The following is a 22,746-nucleotide window of genomic DNA, read 5'->3' as shown; positions in this document are numbered from 1 at the left end:
GAGAGTAAATTGGGAAAATCAGTTATCAAAATTGAAGGTGGATTTCCTAGGGCTTAGTGTATGATTTTTTAACGTAAATCCCAGGTATAGCTTGTTCTTCCTAATTTATGTGAGTAATAGACAACTGGTAAATAGCCATTAGGAACATAAAAAGCATTTAACTACAACAAACTCAGTGGTACTGAAAAGGCAGTGTGGATAGATTCTCATGTTGTATTATTCATGGAAGTTGAGCATGTAAAAACCCTTAGTGCACTATGCTAAAAAATATACTCTCTGTGTTGACTTGTAAATTACACAAAGGCCAACAACAACAACAAAAAACCTTCCACGTCGGCCAGCAAGCATTCTGCTTCTCCTTAATTAATGGGCTGAAGTCAGCAGTGCGTGGAAAATGTAGACCTCGCGTGGATCAGAGATTAACCTGTAAGCAAATGTTACATTTCAGCCTAAATTTGGGAGCTTTAAATTTAGCCTGGCCCGGAATGGTTCCTGGGTAAGGATGGCAGAGATTCCCTAACCGGGAACTGCATAAGTTGTGCTGTTTCTCAGTAAGAACTGAAAGGGAGCTGACATTTAGTTGTCTGAGTGTTCAGTGGCATAATCTCCTCCCGTTATTTACTTACTTTGTATCTTATAGGTTGTTTTTTTAATAAGCTTATAGCAACTAGCTCTGTGGACCCTTGTGTTATGCCACCACCAAAATCAAAAGAACCGTATGTCACCCAGTGGTTGTATTTCGCCTGGGAGATCGTCCGGACCTCGCAAAGGAGGGTGTCCCGGGTCTCTTGCTCTGCAACCAGTGCTCATTCAGGATCGTCCTATTTATCCTTTAGGAGTGTTTCTGCCTTTCCCATCGCAGGATCTGGAGACCTCTGTGCCATTTTGCTCTTAAACATTTCCGTTGCCATCGAGTCCCAGAATAGAATGGGGTTCCTTGCAGGGGTCAGCTGGAGCTTTCGCGCCTGTTAACATATGTTCTCTGGGAAGTGACTTAGCTCCTCAGAAAGCATTACCAATTCAGTGTGCGGTGCTCACTGAGGTATAAGAAGCCTCTCTTAAAAGGTTTTGAATGCCACGTGGTTTTTCAGAGACCTAAGAGAAAGATCCAGTGCTCGGAACAGGACTATAAAAATACATCCGGAAAGCAGCCTTCCCTGGAGAGGACCCCGTGCGGCGTGTTTGGCTGTGTCCAGGTTGAAACTGTTGAGCTCTGCCACATTTCTCTCTGCTCCCTGATTCCATAGGGTGAATGTTAATGAGCGAACCGCTGCTTGTTAAAGGCCAAAGGGCTGTTGTTTGGGTGGTGTGATTGTCCGAGAAAGTAAAGTTATGGAAATTGTTTTGACCTTTCAGCCATCTGATGTCCTGCCCTCTCACACTCGTTACCCCTCTGGTGCATTCCCTAAAATATACATTTACAAAGTCACAGAATTAAATGAGAAAACTGATTTAAGGATTAATAGCTTGTTATTTCCCCATAGGGGGAAAAACAAAATCTCCCAATTGCATGCAGGTTTTATTTGCAAATGTATTGGCGTGTGTACATGTCTAAGTTAATTCCAACCCCTCCCCTCTTCCCTTCCTATTTTCTGTACCTCCTAGTGATCATCTGTCATTCCCATGCCCGCACATACACAATTTTTAAATAAGAATACCTACATCACCAAAGTATTCACTTCCACTTAGGAATACATCACTTAGGAATACCTAAGTACTTCACCGCATTAGGAAGCTATACTTGGTCTATTTGGTTTTAATTATCGATTGCCTTTGGGAAATGTGATTTTGAATCAGAAATCCCTCACAATGTACATTTCAAGGATCTGTCTTGCCTTATGTTATCTCTGTGACCTTGGACGACCTACATCATTCTCTGGGTACCAATGTTCTCATCCCTAAAGCTACACTTTCTCCACCACCAATGATGGTTCTGACGATTGTAGGCTCTCAGTAAAGGTCCGTTTCCTTCCTCCTGATACGTCGACACTGAGACGTCTTAGAGATTCCTTAGGAGTCGCCAAACCTCCTGGCTCTTTATTCTTAGAGCCATTTGAGTGGAATGCAATTTTGCCTTTTCCATTTGAAAACAAGAGCATGGAAGAGGCAAACTTATTAATATGCAGTGTCACAACATATTGTCACCTAGTAATATATGATCTATGATAAAATGTATCAATTCTGAGCACCACAAATATCTGTGGCTTCACCTCAGCATGAAGGCAAATGAGTTTCCTTTAGCTTGAGTGAGTCTAGAGATAAACTTCAATGTAACAAAATGTATTTCACGGGAAATGTTTGATGTCGCTCAGTTGGCTTATGAATCTCTTATCTATTTGTGGTTCACTCCTTAGAGTTATTAGTCAATTTAATTTGAGCAAATGCCAGGATTACTAACTAATTAGAAGGATGTTAGTGAAGGCATCAGGGTGGGGAGAGTGTGAGTGCTGGCAGTGTGGGGTTTGTGACAGCATGCAAGTCTGCTTCTGTCTGATGATATCATTTGCTAAACATTATACTTTGTGTTGTTGTCACACAGATAAGCCTCAAGTGCATATTCAGATGACTTACCCTCTACAAGGCCTAACCCGGGAAGGGGACGCGCTTGAGTTAACATGTGAAGCCATCGGGAAGCCCCAGTAAGTTCTGAAGGCCAAGGTTGGCAGAGGGTCATGAGCAGTAAATGTCATAACAGAGAGATATGCATTCACAACTCACTGGCTGGTCACCTGTCTCCTGCTGTAAAGGATGGAAAGAGGTTGTTTTTTTGTTTGTTTGTTTGTTTTTTGTTCTTTTGCAGGAAACAAAAGAATATTCAGTGAAAAGGGGAAAAAATATCTGTGGTTCTTAATGGTGAAGATTGGGAGAAAAATGAAATGCCAGCTGAGATTGAAATCTCAGTTAATTCCATTTTATTATCATCAGCGTGATTGTCAGAACTATTTTCTCTCACCCACACAAAATAATCCTAATAACTTTTTCTTGTACCCACAATCTAATGCTATATCTACTACCTTCTGTGTTAATGTCTAAGCTGCTGGGATGATGGTTTTCAGACTTAAATTAAGCTGCTGTGTTTGGGGCAAGCTGTAGGCAAATGAATTTGCCTTACCTTTCATTTTGCTTCTTCCCTCAAGGAAAAGTGACCTCTAGAAACATTAAATATTTCTGTTAGTAGAGAATGGTTCAGGAATTTTTTCTCAAAGTATATATATATATATATTTCAAGGAATTGGATTTCTATATATATAAAACTCAAGGAGTATGTATATAATACACAATATATATTATATATGTATATAACTGCATAAGGAAAAAACTTACACTTATAATAAGTGTAATTATACACTTACACTTATTAATTACACTTATAATTACACTTATTAATATACTTACACTTATATTTATTAATATACACTTACAAGTACACTTATTAATTGTATATAATTTTATATATATATATATATACATATATATATATATATATATATAATTCAAGGAATTGAGGGGGTTTTTTTGGTTTGTTACTTTTTTGTCTTTTTTTGTCTTTTTTTGTCTTTTTAGAGCCGTGCCCATGGCATATGGAGGTTCCCAGGCTAGGGGTCCAATCAAAGCTATAGCTGATGGCCTACACCACAGACACAGCAATGTGGGGTCCAAGCTGCGTCTGTGACCTACACCACAGCTCACGGCAATGCCGGATCCTTAACCCACTGAGCAAGGCCAGGGATTGAACCCGCAACCTCTTGGTTTCTAGTCGGGTTTGTTAACCACTGAGCCACTACGGGAACTCCAAGGAATTGAGTTTTATATATATAAAAAACTCAAGGAGTATGTCTATAATACATATTATATATATTTTATGTGTATATAACTGCATAAGGAAAAAGAACTAATTTACACTCTTATTTTATGGAAAAGTATAAAAAAGCTACTGCGCTTGTCCCTACTAAATGAACAAAACTGAATTAGAGAAACTACATATATTATCACTAATACAGCAAAAGCCATGTTGGTGGTACCACTTTAGCTCTTATTCAGTTTAGTTCAGGGAGGAAGAGGGAATCCTTTCATCTTTCTAATAGAGCAAAGAAGATTGCTTTTCAGTGTTATCGAGGGAAAACACAACCCGTGAACTTCTCATGTGGAACCACCCCGGTCAGCCTGGGACGGGGGAACCCTCAGGCCTCCCCAGCAAAAAATAGCATTGAGCTCCCTCTGCTGTCCCTGTGCTGTGGTGTTTTTTTCTCCCCCTCTCAGAGTGTTGCTAACCAGCATCTTTATCACGGTTTTCACACAAGGATCTCAGAGCATCTGCACAAAGCTTCCCCAAAGTCTTTGGGAAGCATTCTCCCCATTACAGCTAAGCGATGACCTAGGACAGGAGAGAGAGCCAGAAGCAGCTCTTTCCACATCGGCCGTCCCTGTTTCGTGCGTGCTTCTCCAGGAGCAAGCACTTGCTTCTGTCTGTACTAACCATTTGGAGCTGTAAAGATGACCTTCAGGGAGGAGGCGGTGGTCTTGCTTTTCCTCGGGTGTTTCCACATTATTTGGTTTTAAGTGCTTCCAGCTTTAGCAGAAGCAGCCTCCTCCTCCTTTGAGCACTGCCGAAGTGTCAGCTCTTCTTTGTGTAAACTGTTTGAATTATGCCCCAGTTAGTGGCTTACCTTCCCTGGAAAACAATCCGGTGGCAAGAAAAAAATAAATTCTCCCAGGCCTCTTGTAGTACCTCCACGAGCCACATTAACCACCTTTACAGAATACGGCTTGCTAACCTATATTTTGTTTCTGTATTTTTTCTCCCGAAGAAGGTACTGTGTTAAATTGAATGTGCCACAGGGACAGTAAATTACATGTTTCCTCTGGGACATTTATGCCAGAGAGGGTATTTGCTTGTTCCTCTCAGATAGGACCAGGTGCATGGTTGTGTGAGCAAGCACAGTTCCTCAGGCTGCCAGCCCTTCTAGCATATTACCTGTTTATTTTCTCAAGAAATTGCATACAATAAAAATGGTAATTGACCTTGCCATTAAATGCGGTGAATATTCTGGGCACTTACCCCCACGGATGGGTTCAGCTGTCAGGCGGTGGGACAGGAGGTCTGATGGCAGGCAGACTGGATCCCCATTCCCCGCAAGGAGGGCAGAGAGGCGGGATGGCTTTGTACAGACGGTGCTGGGTGGTGATGCCCCACCCCCGTGTAGTTAAAGAAAACCTGGGACTTCCCATCCCACTTGAAAGCCGGAATCATACTTGACCGCGCTAACCCGAGTATCCATTCCTTGGGAAGCCAGGGTCTTTGGTTGTGTTGCTGTTCCTCGAGGTAGTGAGTGGAGGAACCGAAAAGAAGCGACTTCTGTGCTCGGATCTCAGTTGCCCTCCCTGGAAAATGGACGTTTTCAGGCCCCGTGGCCTCCATTTCAGCGGGGCTTGAGGGAGCTGCCTTTGAAAACCCGAAGTTATAAATTCAGTGGCTTTGAGAGATTGTGTGTATGTGTAATTTGGGCTCTGGAGCAGCTTGTGAAATTTGCTTTTTCCTGATGGATACAAATGTGGTCTTTAAATCTCGAAAACAAACTTCCCTCTGATGAGCAAGTGCCGTAGGACCCCTGGAGTCTGCGTGGAGGTGTAGTCGCTCCACAGCCGTTGATCTGGGAACCTGTCCCTGGAGCTGGGGCCCTGCAGGTGCACACACAGTGGGTGGAGGAATGGCCTCAGGGCCTTGGAGAGCCAGAGAAGGAAGGCATTTCGCCAAGGGACATGTAGATAAAGTGGATTGGGGCATCCTGGGGAGGGTGGTGTCTTGGGTTGGCAGAGGTTGGGTTCTGGGTGGGGAAAGAGGGGAGAGGAAGTGATTACATCTTTCCAGAATGAGAAGAGGTGATTTTTCAAACAGCAGAGGCCAAAGGAAGCACTGTGCAGCTGGAAAAGTCCATTCCTTTCTGCAAAACTCAAAATCCACTTAAATATCACAGGTGGCTATCTAAGCGAGTATCACAGTGTGTTAGTAACCAGGAGATTTAATGCATGTATCACTAGCCAAGGATTTAATTTTTTTCCCCCTAATTAATGAGATGATTAACAATGGGTGAGCTCTGTCCTGTCTGAATTGGTGTGAAACCACACAGCAGGGCATAAAAATAGGGCACATTGGTTTATTGGCTGATTTGTTAAAGATGAATTGGAAATAATGAGGCTCCTGCTTGTGGTCTGTTGAAAGTTTTTCAACACCTGATAATATTTTTTTTAAAAAAAAAATTATATTCCAAACAGATTTGTGGAGGCTTCACAGTTGTAATTCTGTGAACTTAAAATATCTCCAGTAGGTCCTCTTTAATTGTGTCGCCCTGCATGGGATTTCATTTACTGTGTGAGTGAGAAGTTTGATGCAGACATCTTGGTGGGAAATAATAACGCAGCCTGTCTCCCTCCCTTCCCTCCACAGGCCTGTGATGGTAACTTGGGTGAGAGTCGATGACGAAATGCCTCAACACGCCGTGCTGTCGGGGCCCAACCTGTTCATCAATAACCTAAACAAAACAGATAATGGTACCTACCGCTGTGAGGCTTCAAACATAGTGGGGAAGGCTCATTCGGATTATATGCTGTATGTATACGGTACGTGAGAAGATGAAACCCGCTTCCATTTGACTCGTTTACCATGTAGCTGCTGCTTGCGATTCACTCCTCAAGCTTGTGGTCAAGTTGAAAACCAAAACCCAGTTTGTTGCCTTCAAGAAGGAAAGAAGGCCTGGCCTGGGGTGGACCCAGTGCTTTTTCATCCTCCCCTTCTAATCGTGGGTGAGGGGCTTCCCACTAGATCCCAGGCTCTGGTTCTGCTGAGCAGGAAGGCTGTGTCCTCAGGCACGAGCTATGGAGATTATGTAAGGAAGTAATGCCTGCGAAGTTTGGCCTTACCAGTTAGTTAAGGGCTTGGAAGCTCAGAAAGTCTACTCCGAGTGGTATTTTCCAATGATACCTGGCTAGCCTTTCTCCTGCTTTGATGAGCAGAACTATCCTATTTTCAGCCTGAAGCTATTACCTTCCAGAGGTTGCAAGCCCATAAACACTGGGGGAAAAAATAGAAGGTCCTAGGTAGCTCCGTGAACCAGCTATGGCTCCTGCTTTAGACACAAATGGGGTTCTCTGTCTGTTTTCTTAATATTTTTTTTTGCAGGATTATGAAAACACATTATCATGAATTTCACTCTGTAGTCAGCAAACATTTACTGTGCATATACTGTGCCAGGCATTTTCAACGTATTTCCCATTTATAGCTTATGGTCAGTTTTGTGTCTGGTGAATATTCTCTGTTTAGTCGAGGAGTACACTGCCTGTCTCGCCTTATGATGATAAAATGAGTCTCTTCTGTCCATTTGAATCTCTTGGTTAGTTTTACCCCAAGAAAATAGTCATGAGCTGACATGACACAGAATGAGTAACCACTGACATGACAATTTCAGTATCTTGTAAATATGGGAACATGTGTGTGCATTCTTCTCTTCATGTTAGTCACATGAATAATCCAAGTGTAAGTGTGTACACACACACACACACATGCACACACACACACACATGCACACACATCTACACATGGGATAGTTAGGCCGTAAAGTCTTAGAACCTGGCCATTTTCCTTAATAAGGAATAAATAAATAGGAGTGGCCGTCTTTTTTGATGAAATGCTTTACAGCATAGACATTAAACTATGATCCTTAGTCTCTCCCTGAGTTTTGTTTTTCCTTAGCGTAATGCAAAGTTAGAGGCTCACATCTAATCACTTTCTATGTAGACTTCCGAGGGATGTTTTCTTTGCACCCTACCCATGTTGTGTGTGTTCCACACATAATAGCGTTAATTGTCCCTAGGACTTAGGGAGATCAGAGCGAAGGGGCTGGCTCCCTGTGTAGATGCAAGGAGGGGCTCCATGCCCCGTTTTCAGCCATCCCTCCCTTTGGCTGCTACAGCCCTCCTGCTCTCTTAACATCAGGGTTTAAGCCTGATGTTAAATGCTGTAACATCAGGGAGGGATGTGAGGTCCCTCCCTTGCTGTTACCCTAGGTTTACAGATTTTCATTCAGCTCTTTTTACAAACTGCAGATTATAAAAAGCAGTGACAAATTTCCACTCGTCTATTATATACTCCCTTGATTCAGAAGACTAAGTTATCTGGAAAAACAAGTTTGATTTATCGTACCTCCTGTTCCGATATCTCAAGATGAGAAACATCTTGAGGATTTGATGGACAGATATATTTGAATCGTTTTGGGTGCTAGCTTCTGGCTAGCATTTATGAGGCTGTGCTCACTTCGTACCATGCCTAAGATGACAGTTTTACAAGCACGATCACCTCTAATCTCCACAATAACACCATGAGGTAAGCGCTCCCCATTTTACAGATGATGAAATGAAGCTTAGAAAGGTCACATAAATTGCCCAGGTTCACAAGGCAACATACTACCAAGTTCACAACATATTACTAAGTATGTTACAGAGCCACGATACTCTGACTTCAAAATCCGCTGTGAAATGAGTCTTTCTTTGTAGTTCCTCTGATTTTCACTGCTTCCTGGGAGAACAGTTTCCCTCCAATGCAAGACTGTTCTTTTGGAATTAACTTGCTGGGCCACAGTGCCTTATTTGAAAGCCAAGAAAGAGAGACTCACCCACTTAGGCAAGCGCATCTACATACACTTATCTCCCCAACCCAAGACAGGCACTCTGCCTGGTCTAGGGACTTACCAGGTACACTGTCTGCTCCCTCCCTCCCTTAACCTGTGCTAGCGGTACTGCTTGGAATGGCAGGCTAGAATACTAATCCGAGGTGGTGCTGGTCTATTAATATAGTATTTTAGCAATTTGAGAAGATGGTGAGTAGGTTTCCTCTCCAAAGCCAATTTATTTCACTACTGCGGTGGCTTTCAAAGTTCTTCAGGAACTCAGAGTTAACATACCTTTCACATGTTTAATTCTCTGGAAATAACTTCTATTCTTGGAGACTATCTAGTTAGTGCCTGAATCCCAATTGGTTTTGTTCTTTTAGCCTCCATGTGTCAAACACACCTTATTAGCTCCAACTCTGTATTTTCTTAAATAGTGACCTCACATTTCTCTTCTCACTAGAAGTGATCCAAGCACTGAGGTTATATCCAGTAACAGAATCTAATTCAGTTAGGTCACTTGAGCCACACATGAAGGACAAGTTACCCCAGGAGTGATGAAGATCATTGAAAGGGTGTCATTGTCACAAAACGAAAGGGGCAATTGGCCTTTCTTCCGCAGTCTCTGCCCTCATTGGTTCGCTCCACCCCTTGTTCATCATCATAATTTCAAATCAGGTGCACTTCGATGGTCTTGTGGACATCACACATGTCATACACACCTTTTGAAATAGGGATAGAAATAGCATGATCGTCTTATCAGGGGAGGTCTCCCAGGTACCAATGTTCCTTTTCAGTGATAGACATTGTGACTGAATCAGAACAGACAAGCCACAGCCTGGAGGGCAGACAGGTCTCTGGGTACAGCTGAGTGGGGCCATAGGGAGAGCAGGATGCCCGGTTCAGGGGCCAGTGCCCTCACTCACCTGTGTTCACACCGGTACTTGCACCTGTTCACAAAATGCTTCCCCACCTGTGGCCTCCGAAAGAGGGAGTATCCAGGGAGTGAGATGGAACATGCTGCCTGTTCACCTTCACCATCTTAAAAAGGTAGTTTGAAAGTATTAATCACTTCTACTTCTTGGCGGAGAATGAGGTTTTTTTCTAAGGGATTCCTTTTTGGACTCATGTGTGAGGCTGCTTTAAATAGTAGTTTAAACCGATTGCATCCCCAACTTAAATGAACAGTCTCCCCCAAACAGACCAATTTGCTGTTGATTCTTCCCCATCAAATCGATGTATTTGTGTAGGTGTGAGAGAAGTTTGTGAGGAAAATTAAAACCTTGGATTATTGATCAGTGGTAGGCATCTTTTAAGCAGACCTTCTAACCAAACACCAAGATAATGTTTCCATAAACTTCCAGGAAGTTGTGCCAAACCATATAAAGGTACAGCATATAATTAAAGTTTGGATGTATTAATTAGACAATCTGAGAGCTTACTCAGAGATAAAAGGACACCAGATGTGTCAGGGAGAAGAAGTTGACGTGCTTTAGATAAAATTTAAAATCAAAAGCCCTCAAATCGTCTTATGCTCTATTATAGCAGAATGATTGCTTAGTTCAAAGTCTTGCTGACAACTTAACACATTCAGTTTGATCATCTGGGCTTAGAATTTTTTTTCTTCTCTTTCATATTTGCCTTCCCTTTTCCCCCAAATAATTTTTGAGATGATAGAAGAATATACAGTGTATCAAACACCTGACAGAGGATTCCCTGTCGGATTCCTGGCTTTGAGGGTCAAGCCTTGTTTATATTTAGTGCTCTTGTTTACAAGATGGAAACGCTCCTTCAGTTTTATCGCGGTCGCCCACGCAGGTCAGGCTTGAGCAAAGGCAACGAACTCATTAATATTTATAAGTTGTGAAATTTATTGACTTTTAAAAAAGAAAATCTCAGTAAAATCTCACATGCCTGGAACTTGATATTTAGTGGTGACATTCTCTCTTCTTTGTATTTATTACAAGTCTAGAAGTAGTTTTACTTCCTGCTGGGAGGTATTGATGGAGAATAATGAAGTTAACAGTCAGAGAGCGAGAGGCTGGTACACACTCCTCCCTGGCCGATAGGAGCCCTTTAGCTAGAGCAGCACCACCCCTCCTTTCTCCCTCCGGGGCCAAGTGTGAAGTGAAACAACAACCATCGGACCCTCTTGGGGGTGCTGAGTTGGTCTGACCTCACCATTGAAATCGTCTGGGAGGGGGCGTATCCTACGTTTGGAGTTTTCCTCCCCTTTTCTCCTTCCTGTCCCCTCGGTCCTGGTTCACGTCATTAACACGAATCGCTTTTCTTCTTTTCTTAGCTCTTCCAAATGAGGCTTTGGGGCATAATTACAAGACAGAAATCTTTGGGGCGGGGGGACCGGGTTGGGGGGACCTTGGGGTTTTAAAGGGCAAGTCATCAAACAAACATCTCAGTGTCTTCATGCCTTTGTTTTGTCATTACGGATCATGGTTGTGTTCAGCACTGTGGGTTTGATTTTCCTTTTTTTTTTTATCCAGATCCCCCCACAACTATCCCTCCTCCCACAACAACCACCACCACCACCACCACCACCACCACCTCCACCACCATCCTTACCATCATCACAGGTATGGTACCTTCATTACCATTGAAAATGTCCTGAATGTATATTGTCTTTCTGGTCTGTTTGAAAAGAAGCCAACAAGGTCCCTTCCAATCCTTGGGATTGAATTATTCCTTGATGCTGGAACTTCAGAGACATTCGATGCCATGTTCTCAAGTTGAATCTTAAGGCCCTCGGAACATCCTTACCGTCCGAGCACTTAGCAATAGATAAGATATTTTGCAGAATTCTTTCTGAAGCATCACCATTCAGAGCAGAAGGCTAGGGAAAATGGCAGCCTGGCTCTTAGCAAACGCGCGGCCAGCTTCTCCTTAGCCGTGGTTGGCGAAATGGTAAGTATTCCAGCTTTGGATCTTCTCTTTGTCTTCATTTCTTCTTATTCCACGTGAAGGAAAATACACACCCTTTGACATGCCCAAGGGGATCGTGTTCCTAAATCACCATTCTTCCTGCCCCGAGAGCACCCGCCGACTGTATCACCTGGGCAGTCACGGGAGCTCAGAGCCAGTGGCTGTCTTTTCCATGCTAGGCACTCACGTACCCCTCACTCCCCTCAGTTAGATGCTGGAGGAGTGGGAGAGGCAGCCACAGCCACTGTGACTCCAGGCCTTAGCTCTTTGGACTGTTTGAAACTCTTATGCAAAATGAGGTTCACTGGCTCCCATCCCTGACTCTCATTGAGGAAGAAGGGGTGCCCTCCAGCCTCCTCCCGGGGTCCAGCGGCTCTCATGTGGCTCGATGTTGCTTGTCCAGGAGGCTTGGCCTTTGCTTTGCCGACCAAGGTGGGAAAGGTTATGGCTGCACCATATGGACTAGACGTGCAAGATCTGCCTCGATGAGGCCTGGCCCATCCTGTGCATATAGGTACCTACCACCAAGACATGGAAAACTAATTATTCTATGAGGAAAAAAAAAAATCTCCTAACTTGTCCTCTTCATCCTGTTGTCCAATAAGACGGCAGGGTCTCTCTGAGCCGTGTGCCCTGGTGTGCAGTCCCATCACTGGGCTTCTTGAAAAACGCTGAGCATTTTACTCCTCGTTATCCTCTTGTCCACCCTGGACATGGCAACCATCCTTTATGTTGACTTTCTGGAGACATTTTCAATTTTCCCAGGAGTCAGTGAGATAGAGATGATGAAAATTCAAAGTGCTCAGTGAAAGAGGAAGCCTCGTCACTTCATAAAATCCAACAATAGATTGTCTAATTTCAGTTTTCTTCACCTTTCTAACCAGTATAGTGGAACAAAGAGAACTTTCAACAAGCCACTAGCGAGGTTGGTTCTGAATGGTGTTTGCGCAAACATCAGTGCCTGCGCTTCATTGAAAAGCTTCTGAAAAATCCATCAATTGGGTTTTGTGTCTCCCTCTGAACTCAGCTCCATCCAGGCTGCTTCCTTGATTCTTGTCTGCGTGTTTCCGCTTTAGCTCTGTGTTAGTTCCTTCTGCTTCTTAAGTAAACTCAGTTAGCATAGCGAATAGATTCCTCCCACTTTCTGTGTTGTTAATAAGCGCGCAAAGATGCTCCTTCCTGACTCTGATTTCCAGGGCGACCGTGCTAACAACGTTCCGTGCTACAAACCAGATGTTTACCTTTCATGATTTCCTACCTTTCATCCAAGTGGTAAACCAAATGAAGCTTGAGCTCCTGTTGCCAGCTTTTTTCGTAAAGCTTCCTGTGACCGGCCCTTGGGATGTCAGATGCATCGCCATTCGCCACTGCCCTGCATTCGTGCTCCCCTTTAAGAAAACCCTTCGCCAGTCCGTTTTGTCTTTGCAAGAAGTTACCCAGGTTATGGGGCAAACTTGAAGACCTCTCCTTGTCAAAGGTTACGTCTAGGCAGCTAATCAGGTTTACATTTTAAGGCAGTTGGGGCCTATATTCGTTCAGTATATACACCACGTTTCTCTTTAATGTGGAATAGTGCTTTTCATTGGTGGCAGATCTCTCACTAGCTTAGGGTTTTTTTTTGTTTTTTTTTTTTAAAGACCTTTCTTAACACTCCTGAGCCCCTCCCCCTCACAATCAACCTCAGCAGCTCAGCAGAGCCGCTTCAGTTCACGGCTCTTAATCCTTCACTCCAGACCAACGCTCATCTCACGTCCTCAAACAGCTACAACTCACTGTTATCACAGTTTCGGCTGCAGAGACTCCACTTAAGGGGAAAATTTAAAAGCAAACAGCCTATTCTTCACTTCTGTCCCATCACAGGTACCTTTATGGGGACTTGTCTGCTCCCCTTTCTCTCCTCTTGGCCTCTCTGCTCAAGGTGATGTAAGATGATCTCAGATGCACTTTGGCCTCTTGATCTTGGCAGTTGAACCTTCTCTATACACAAAGTGCATTTGTGGTGATGAACGCCCAGATTCTCACTGGCACACCCAAGAGAACTTCAGCTAAAATTGCCGCTAAAACAACACTATCGAATCTGTAGCCTTAATGGATGAGATCTTACAGGCTTCCTGTGTCTTAACAAGCAGTCTAATATATATTTATCTCGCCCGGAAAGTACGCTCGTGGAATTTAACATTTGCTCCTTGGCTCAAACGGATTAAAGGTTATGGAGCCGAATGAGTCTATGTCCCATTTGAAAGGTCCAGGCTATCCCCTAGATTTAGATTGGTTCCTAAAAAAGTCTTCCAGACTGAATCTTGACAAATGGAGAGCTAAATTAATTTCCACTCTTCTTCTCTCTTGTAGTGTTTGGTACATTATAGCCACCATTAGCCTTAAAAGCTTCAGCAGCTAAATCTAGTGACAGTAACATAAAGCCTCAGATTTAAAAAAAAAAAAAAAAGAAGAAGAAGAGGAAGCCCACAGTCATCTATTTCTTTCTTTTTTTCTTTCTTTTTTTTTTTTTTTTTGTCTTTTGAGGGCCTCACCTGCGTCACATGGAGGTTTGGAGGTTCCCAGGCTAGGGGTCGAATCAGAGCTGTAGCTGCCCGCCACAGCCACAGCCACAGCAACACTAGATCCAAGCCGTGTCTGTGACCTACACCACAGCTCACAGCAATGCCAGATCCTTAACCCACTGAGCGAGGCCAGGGATCGAACCCGCAACCTCATGATTCCTAGTCGGGTTCGTTTCCACTGCGCCACGATGGGAACTCCAGTCATCTATTTCTTTTCTCCCAGTCAAATGCAGTAACGGAAACCCATTCCCTAGGTGAGAGTTTCATTACCAAAAAAAAAAGTAAAAATGCAGTGGTATAATATTTTTAAATTTGAAAGGTCATAGTTGGTTCTGATCTCTCTGAAAGGAAGTCTTTCCAGTGTTATTGTTTATCTTCCATAACCAGAATAATCGAATCATTCCCCTTGTTGGGGAGGCAGGCTTTGTGTTTTCCCAGTCTCCTGACTCCCTCAAAGTATGTTAGAACTTCATCCTGGAGGCCCTTGAAAAAGAGGAATTATAAGCCCACCTAGAATCAGCGATGGTGATGGGGAAGGAACAGGGCATCTCTGCCTCCCATCCATGGCTTCACATGTGAAGGTCACATCTACAGGTAGCTTCATCTTTGGAGGATTTCTGCAGGCTCTGGAGTACTGAAAGGAACATTTGATGTCAAGTTGCCATATCAACAACACTGTGGCTTTATAACTATTCAGCCATTATTGTCATTAGAATCTCTTTCCAAATAAGAAACCATGTGAGGGACAGAACTGGGGTGGGAGCCACGCACAACCTCGCTCTGATTTCCCGTAAGAGTCTGTGGTGTCTCTGTTCTCTTTCATGTACGTTGACCTCCTGACCCTACATGTCTGTTTTGATGATTGCTCCTGGCGGGCCCCCACTCCTTTTTTCATTTTAAATATCAAGTTCTCCATGTGGCTTCATTCATGAAGATATATGCTATAATAAGGAAGAGCAAAGTGCATAATTTAAATTGTCCCTGGCACCCTCTGCTGAAATACAGAGACAGCCCCCAACCATCAGCCAGGGTAAGAGTCCTGCAGGTAGATTCCTTTCGGAAACCGGAATCAAAGCAAAATCTGCAGCCCTTGGGGGGGGTGGAGTGGGCCTTGTTTGTTTGTTTTGTTTTGAACTTTCTGGGAAACGAGTCAACTTTGTGTATTAGATGTACATACAAATATCTGTTTTTGTGTTTGGTGATCGCTTTCACCCCTGTCTGCCAGTTGGATCAATCATCTTAGGAAAGTATTTTGTGTTTGCCTCCGTAGTCAGTGTGAACATTGTATTATTTCTGCCTGGTTGTGCCCTGAGTGAGATGCTTGATGAGGAGCTTCATTGAAAACACTCCCAGCACTCCGTTTGAAACACCCTTAGCAGCTTGAAAATAAAATTCAGGCCAGGAAGAGTTCAGCCTGTAGGTCACACTTATACATGTCACTGTCATAAATTAAAAAAATGAAAATCACCTTAGAATAAGAACTGAATAGCTATAGGGCCAAATTCTGAAACACATTTAAAAATCCTTTCATAAGAATGAAGTAGGTCATTTCTAAATGAGTTTTTCTCTTTTTTTAAGTACATATCCAATTAAATAGTTTGTGTTTCTTAGAACACAGCAAGGTTTTTCATATTGATATCTCAGCACTCAGTCCCTTGGAGGAAGTGGGTCCCACCCCCAGGCGCACGTTATGATTTTGGCCTTCACAGTCTCATATCATGAGCCTCTTTGTGTGTAATGTGGGTCAGACCACATAAATAAAGACGGTGAGAACAGCCCTCATCCTTCAGTGATCTTTGTAGGAGACGCCGCCAAATTGGGGAAAACTCGACACCCTTGCACAAGTTTTCAGTTTCCTGAATTCAGAAGAAAGAAGTGCACCTGTCTCAAGACTGACTCTGTAATATGACCAGTTGCATTGCATTAAAGAGCTCTGCTCCGCAGAGAGCTCGCTCTTCTCTAGAGTCATGGCTTAATGATGCCTGCTCTGTACTATTGGTATTTGCATGATGTAAGGGGTCACGCTTTCAGGCAGCCATTCAACAAATAACAAGGGCCCATACTATGTACAGCACTATGCTAGTGCCCACGGAGACAGATAATCCCTGGCACTCCTTGAAGTATAGCCGAGGGAACAGGTTATACCCACTGGAACTCAATGGCTGGCAAGGAGTTACTGTGTAGGTAGGGCTGATTCAGAAGATTGACGAGATCATGACAGGAGAAGTAGAATTTGGTCTGGGCCGTCAAAGAATGGATAGAATGTGGATAAGGAAGGCCGGCCTTTTGGAAGTACGAATGCAGTCCTCACTTCGAGCATCTATCTTCAGTGTGCATGTGTGTGTGTACTGTGTGTATTTATGTTCCAGGTATATATTAGGCCATTGTTGCTAGGAAATACCCATCTTTCATCTTACAATGTTTACTAAATGGCTTTTTTTTCTAGAGTTGGCATCTACTCCATTAAGACTGTTTTTCATTCATCATCTATTGAGCTTATCGAATATGACTTTTATACATGCCAGAATGCCTGGTGACAAGAATATTATTAGGACACTAGTACACACTCCTGAGCTACCTTTTATGGAATGAGCTGCCCTTTCAAGTTTTTGCCCCCAAAGTCCACAGGCCATTTTTTTCCCATGCTGTCTTAAGTGTGTACATTTTTTTTTGTTATTGTTGATAATTATAAACTTCTTACAAATAGCATTTTAGCCAGCCAGTTTTCAGCCCATATGAGGGAATGAAAGAAATTAGAATACTACAGTAAATAAAGGTCACCTGATTCTGCATTTTTTTTTGGCTTTTGTCTTTTTTTGTTGTTGTTGTTGTTGTTGTTGCTATCTCTTGGGCCTCTTGGGCCGCTCCCGCGGCATATGGAGGTTCCCAGGCTAGGGGTTGAATCGGAGCTGTAGCCACCAGCCTACGCCAGAGCCACAGCAACGCGGGATCCGAGCTGAGTCTGCAACCTACACCACAGCTCACGGCAATGGCAACGCCAGATCGTTAACCCACTGAGCAAGGGCAGGGACCAAACCCGCAACCTCATGGTTCCTAGTCGGATTCGTTAACCACTGCGCCACGACGGGAACTTCTGCATTTTTTTTTTAAAGGGAATGAGAGATGGGAAGTGAATGGGATTTTTTTCACTAATGCCTCTATCATCATTTCTATATGTTTATGCTCCTCATTGAAAAATAATCCAAAAGAGAAAGAATCGACAGGTTTTCATCCTGAAGAGTTATGCACAACAGTGCAAAAATTAATATCATAAATACAGGTTTCCTAGGATAAGAAAGTCAGAGCTTTCTAGGTGGTAGGAAATAAAGGACTTGGCAGGAAGGACGCAGCCCCCCAGTATCCACCAAGAGAGAAATATCAGCTCTTCTTTCCAGAGCCACCCCCCTCGCTCCACCACCACCGTCCTGCAGCACCCCTGCCCCCACCTGTGCCTGGCCCCTCTCTGTCCCTCCTTCTGTCCTTCTGCCCAGGATTGACACACAACATGGGAGAGGAACTGTTTTCCTTGTTAAATGAAACCACTACAGATTCCTACTATTTTCAGAACATCTGGTTTGCAAATGAAAAGATCTCAGGGGCACAGCAGCACTTGTGAACAATTCTGAAGAAGCTTTTAACAAAATTCGAAATTGCTTAACGACAACAACAAAAAAAACAAAACTGAAAAAACCCCTACTTCCCTTCCTGCTGTTACGTGGCGCACGCACCACCTCTTCCCTCAAAGGGACGATGACTTGAAGACGTAGGAGAGCTTTCTTAGGAATCTCCTACTCCAGCCTTTTAGCCTCAGTTCTGTTTCTCTCCATTTCTACCATCCCCGAGAAATGGGAGTTTAATTAAAGCGGAACATAGATGGAAAGAAAATTAACCGGGGGACCAGTCGAAAATAAATTTCAAAGTTTAATTTTCCAGCACGTATGTTCGCTTTCAATAGATTTCAAATATGTCAGAAAGAAAGAAAAGAAAAGGAAAAAAACTATGTTTAATATATATTGGCCAGCGCAGCAGGACCATGAGAATAAAATTGTCAGGGGAATTCCTTGCCTGCCCTTGCGTCTGGATTTAAAGCAGCTCCATAACACAGACTGAAGGGGAATTCAATTAAGAAAACCCATTGGCTCCTTATTGACTTTAGTTAAGAAAATAAACTGAGAGAAAGTGTATTAAAATATGTCTGGACTGCTTAGTATGCTTTCATTTAAGCTTATGACAATCAAAATGGCAGCATTTAAATTCTTTACAGTTAAGCTCTGCTGTGGAGCAGCTTGGGTTCTCTGCGTTAGATGAGCCTGTGCATTTTTTTAGTGTACACACTACCCCCCCCCTCCCCAAATGCAGCCTTGCAGTGAATCTGCACCTTGTAAGGCAGGAGCACCACAGAGCAATTGGAGAAGAAAAAGTATTTAAGGTTGTGAATTTAATTTTGTTCTGGGATTTTCATTTTCATTTATGGCACCCGTTGTGTTTGAGACCACAGACTAATTTATGGATTAGTTTTAAACCCTCAGTCTGTCACACTCAATGAACAATTCTAAGTTGGAGAGAATCCATATGAAAGGATTAGAATGTGCCACAGTGGAGCTTACACATGACTGTTTCAACTAAATATTGCCCAGCTGCCTCAAATGCTTTTTTTTTTTTTTTTGGCTACTTGGTTAAACAGCTAGTGTTTCTAATCTCACGCATTGTCCAAGCTTTTTCATTTTGAAAATACTTTATACTGCAAAGTAAAATATAGGCGATGTTTAATTTATTCAAGATAGGGTCCCATAAACCATTTGGATGGCTGGGAGACTGAGAGTCGATAGTTAGTGAAATGTTCATCTTTCAAATGGTGCGGGCCCTGCCCTTGCATCCCTTGTTTAATTATACACATAAAACAACTAGAGAGTGACTATTAAGACCATACACAGTTACTGGGTTTGCAAGAACGTGGCACTGTTCTTTCTTGACCATATAAAATAAATGTACAATAAATTTCGTCCTCACTGTAATTAAAATTAAAACAGAGACAATAGCTCCAGGAGGCCTTTTTAATTTCCTAACTCTACAGCACCCCAAGTCCAGCTCAGCTTCTGTGACCTATTTTCCTACGAGGCAAAGATTATTTTTGAAAAGGCAGCCACAGAATGAAGTTTGAAAAAGCCTCTGTTAGGGCAATTAGGCACTCTCATTTTTCAAGTTAATTACAGCCTAAGTTATCTTCTCTTGGAAATTTCCTGTTTGCGTTTTGCCTGTACACTTAGAATGTTATCAAACAATATAGTGACCCCACAAGTTGATTCACAGGGGTGGGTTAGCGTATCTCTCCAGCCTCCTGATTGAGATACCTTAATAAATCCTACTTCACAGAGCCGCACTCACTTCAGAGGCGGGGTGTCTGTGGCTTCTGCATGGAGTCGTAATGCAATTATGAAGGAGAATTAGATTCTGTCCCAGTGCTCTCCTGTGGGGAGCACAAAGTCACTTCTAAAGATTTTTTTTTTTCATTCTTTACTTGAAATAGCCTCTGTTCAGACACCATACCAGATGCTCCTAGAGGAATGGAATCCGCAGCTCCCTCGATACGCCCTCAATCCCAGTCTACACTCTGTAGCTCCCTGTGTTGCTATTGCCATCTCCCACGTCACTGCTGACCCTGGGTTTGGCCATTTCCAGCTGCAGTAACAGTGTTGTCTGACCAGAACCTGTGTTTGCTTCGAACTGTTTTAGGACTGCGTGTTTTGCTTCTCAACGTCCCTTTCTCTCCCCTGATGGATGGGTGCAATTGATGGATTTCGCATCCCCAGGATGGGGAGGCAAGCTGAAATGTCACCTTCCCTTCGTTGAGTTTCTGGTACCCACAGGGAAGCTGACTCCCCAGCTTCACGTAGTTCAATTTCCTCGTAAAACTGACATGATGTTGTCATGTAGGAAGACAGTAAATCGGGGAGTCATTGGTTAATGCAAAGATATTATTTTTGAGGACCCTCACATAGTACTCTGCCCCATTTCTTTTCTTTTATACTAAAGAGAATTTACCTGGTGAAGATAAAGAAGCACTGCTACCCAAATAATGAGCCAAAGTGTTCACTGCTTTTTTTTTTTTTTTTTTGATATTGGAAAGGAGCCAGTGCCTAGCCATAAAAATGTATTAATTTGCATATAAGTGTTTCTATATGTGCATTTGATTTTGCCCCTCCAATTGAAAGCACCTCAAACTAACCCTTGACTCGGATGTTTCAAATGAGGAGATGTGTCGGTCCTGTCATGAGCATCTGATGTAGAGATGTGTCAACTGTACGATTTTCGGTACTGTTTTTTAACTGCTATTTTATGCATACGGACTTGTAAGTAAGTATTGTGTTCTGATGTTGTTTATTTTATGTTTTTCTTTCCTTCACCTATTCTTCAGAAATGAGGCTATAAGTTCTATTAAGCTGCAGTGGTCTCTCAGACTTTGGGTTAATTCTGGTTCCTTAGAAGGGCTCAAACTTTTTGATGCTCTAGGGTTCTGAGGAAAGCATGCCAACTGAAGGGGAACACCGGTGTGAATTCACGTGTCATGTTTATAAATCAGAAGCACCAGGCTCCATGGACCAAAAAAAAAAAAAGTTACATTTGGCCCTCTAGTACATTGAAACATTGCCTATGTCGCATCCTTGACAATCTTTTGGAGTCTCCAGAACTCAGGACCGTAATTACCAGAGAAATAGCTGCCTTAGACAAAAGGACAGGGAACTACTTGCAGTGTCAACCTGGAATCCCACTTCAGCTCGACATGACTGGCTCCTGTGTGGCTGTCACCACTCCTTTCTGGCCAGAAGGGGGTCATGCAGGGGAGGACACCTGGAGAGAGTGGAGCCGAGCATTACAACACCGCCAGGTGGGTTGACATGGGGATGAAGTTGGCTAAGAGAGCGATGTTAAAGCAATGCTGCAAAAAGAATGTCTTCGTGTGTTTTGTTAGGTATTAATCCCACTTCCCCACTAGCCAAGAAGCAAAAGACAATTTGGGGAGCCCCTTGAGGAATCTCCTTTGAAGAGGATCCCCCATACAGCAGGTCTGGTTTTAAAGCCTGGCAGAGGGGAAAAAAAAAAACTTGAATGGCCTGAGAAACGGAAGAAGAAAGAGACAGACCAGTTTCTCCTCCAGCAAGTGCATCTGGCCATGAAAGCCCGTCACGTGTCGTCACTGAACACAGCCCTGAAGGCAGAACTTCTGGCAGCTCCCAACAGTGGATGTGCTTCTGGATCACCAGCCAAGCTGGCTGGCTCTGCTTTAATTGGGGGAATGTTCCATGATTAGAAGTGGCGTCTGGCAAGTTGTGTGGACATGGATGTTTCCATGACAGACTTCTGCTCTTAGATTGTCACATAGTAAAATCTGCAGAGCAAAGGATGGGTTAGTGGTGAGTGTGTATGTGTGTGTTGGCGGCGGGGGGAACTAACCTGAAAACCTTTGCCATGTTCATTCCCACGGCCTTCCCGTGCATCGGCCTTTCGGGCCCAACTCCAGTGAAATAACACCCGGATGGAAAACCTGAACCCGAATATTCATCGACGGGCATGTCTCTGCGCATGAGCCACAAAAGGATCCTGAAAGTGCAGTCGATTCGGGGATGCCTAATTGGCAGCCATGAAGCCCCAGCGCCCGGGTGGGTTGGGTTAAAACAAAGGCAATGTTTGAATGTCTGAATCTGTTGTTCAGCCAGCCTTCCTTCCGACCGAGCTTTGCTGTCCCGGTCCTGAGCCTTGATGCGTTCAGAGCCATCTACCAGTCACTGAGTTTGCACCGATGTTTCTCATCACTTTGCATGTTCCCCTGACTATTGATTAGCAAGTAGCTGTGTCCTGGCAAGACCCCCAGAACCAAAGAATTGACAGTTTTCCTCACTGGCTCGCAGCTTTGAGCTGAAGGCATGTCTTAAAACAGTGCAACTCACTTCAGATGCTTTTTGCTTTTCATTTATTATTGCTTGTCACGCGATGTTCTTTGAAAGCTTGCTCATATATTATCTGTTCCATTTTTTTCCATTTTCCCTTTTTTTGCATGCCGTTCCTCCTGTTTCTTCCCTTCCTCCAATCCTCTGTTCCCGTCTGTAGACACCACGGCGACGACAGAACCAGCAGTTCACGGTTGGTACCACATTACTGTTTATCTACTTTCTCAGCAGTGCTGAGCGGCAAGGCAAGCCTGGGAAAAAGAGAAATGCAGTCTTCAAGGGAAACTGTGTTCCGAGTACACTGATCTCATAAATACACCATAATTTGGGAGGTTTGCAAAGATGTTGAGTCTTGTCATTTCTGTTGTGAGTTCAGTGGCCGCTGACCTCCCCACCGGCTGGCTGGGCTGGCAGGAGTTTGAGCTATGCCTAGCCTTTATTGACAAAACTCCACCAGAGTTGTAAAGAACTCAGGAAAAGCTAATACTTGCCTACAAAGTGGAGTGTCTGGATTAAAGGCCCAGTTGCTTTCTTCGTTTATAGCCTAGCATCCCAGGCACATTTTGAAGAGGAGTCGCTTATGTCACTTAGTTGTCGAGACGGAAGGACAGGTCAGGGTGGAAGAGTCTTGTTAAAATCCAT

General features: G+C 43.5%; 1 protein-coding gene across 2 annotated transcripts in view; it reads left to right on the top strand.

Moving 5' to 3' along the window:
• CADM1 (cell adhesion molecule 1) overlaps positions 1–22,746 on the top strand; it is a 339,043-nt gene that overhangs the window by 295,084 nt on the left and 21,213 nt on the right. The window contains exons 6-9 of one of the 2 annotated variants that reach the window (XM_047753310.1): positions 2,540–2,639; positions 6,446–6,618; positions 11,162–11,251; positions 22,265–22,297. In XM_047753310.1, the coding sequence (XP_047609266.1) occupies positions 2,540–2,639; positions 6,446–6,618; positions 11,162–11,251; positions 22,265–22,297 (396 nt within the window). The remainder of the gene's footprint in view (positions 1–2,539; positions 2,640–6,445; positions 6,619–11,161; positions 11,252–22,264; positions 22,298–22,746) is intronic. The other variant, XM_047753311.1, reaches the window with a different exon arrangement.

This window comes from Phacochoerus africanus, chromosome 11, assembly GCF_016906955.1.
Source record: "Phacochoerus africanus isolate WHEZ1 chromosome 11, ROS_Pafr_v1, whole genome shotgun sequence".
In the NCBI taxonomy this organism is placed as follows: domain Eukaryota; kingdom Metazoa; phylum Chordata; class Mammalia; order Artiodactyla; family Suidae; genus Phacochoerus; species Phacochoerus africanus.
The sequence above is the reverse complement of the archived record's forward strand: the minus strand, read 5'-3'. Positions and strand labels throughout refer to the sequence as shown.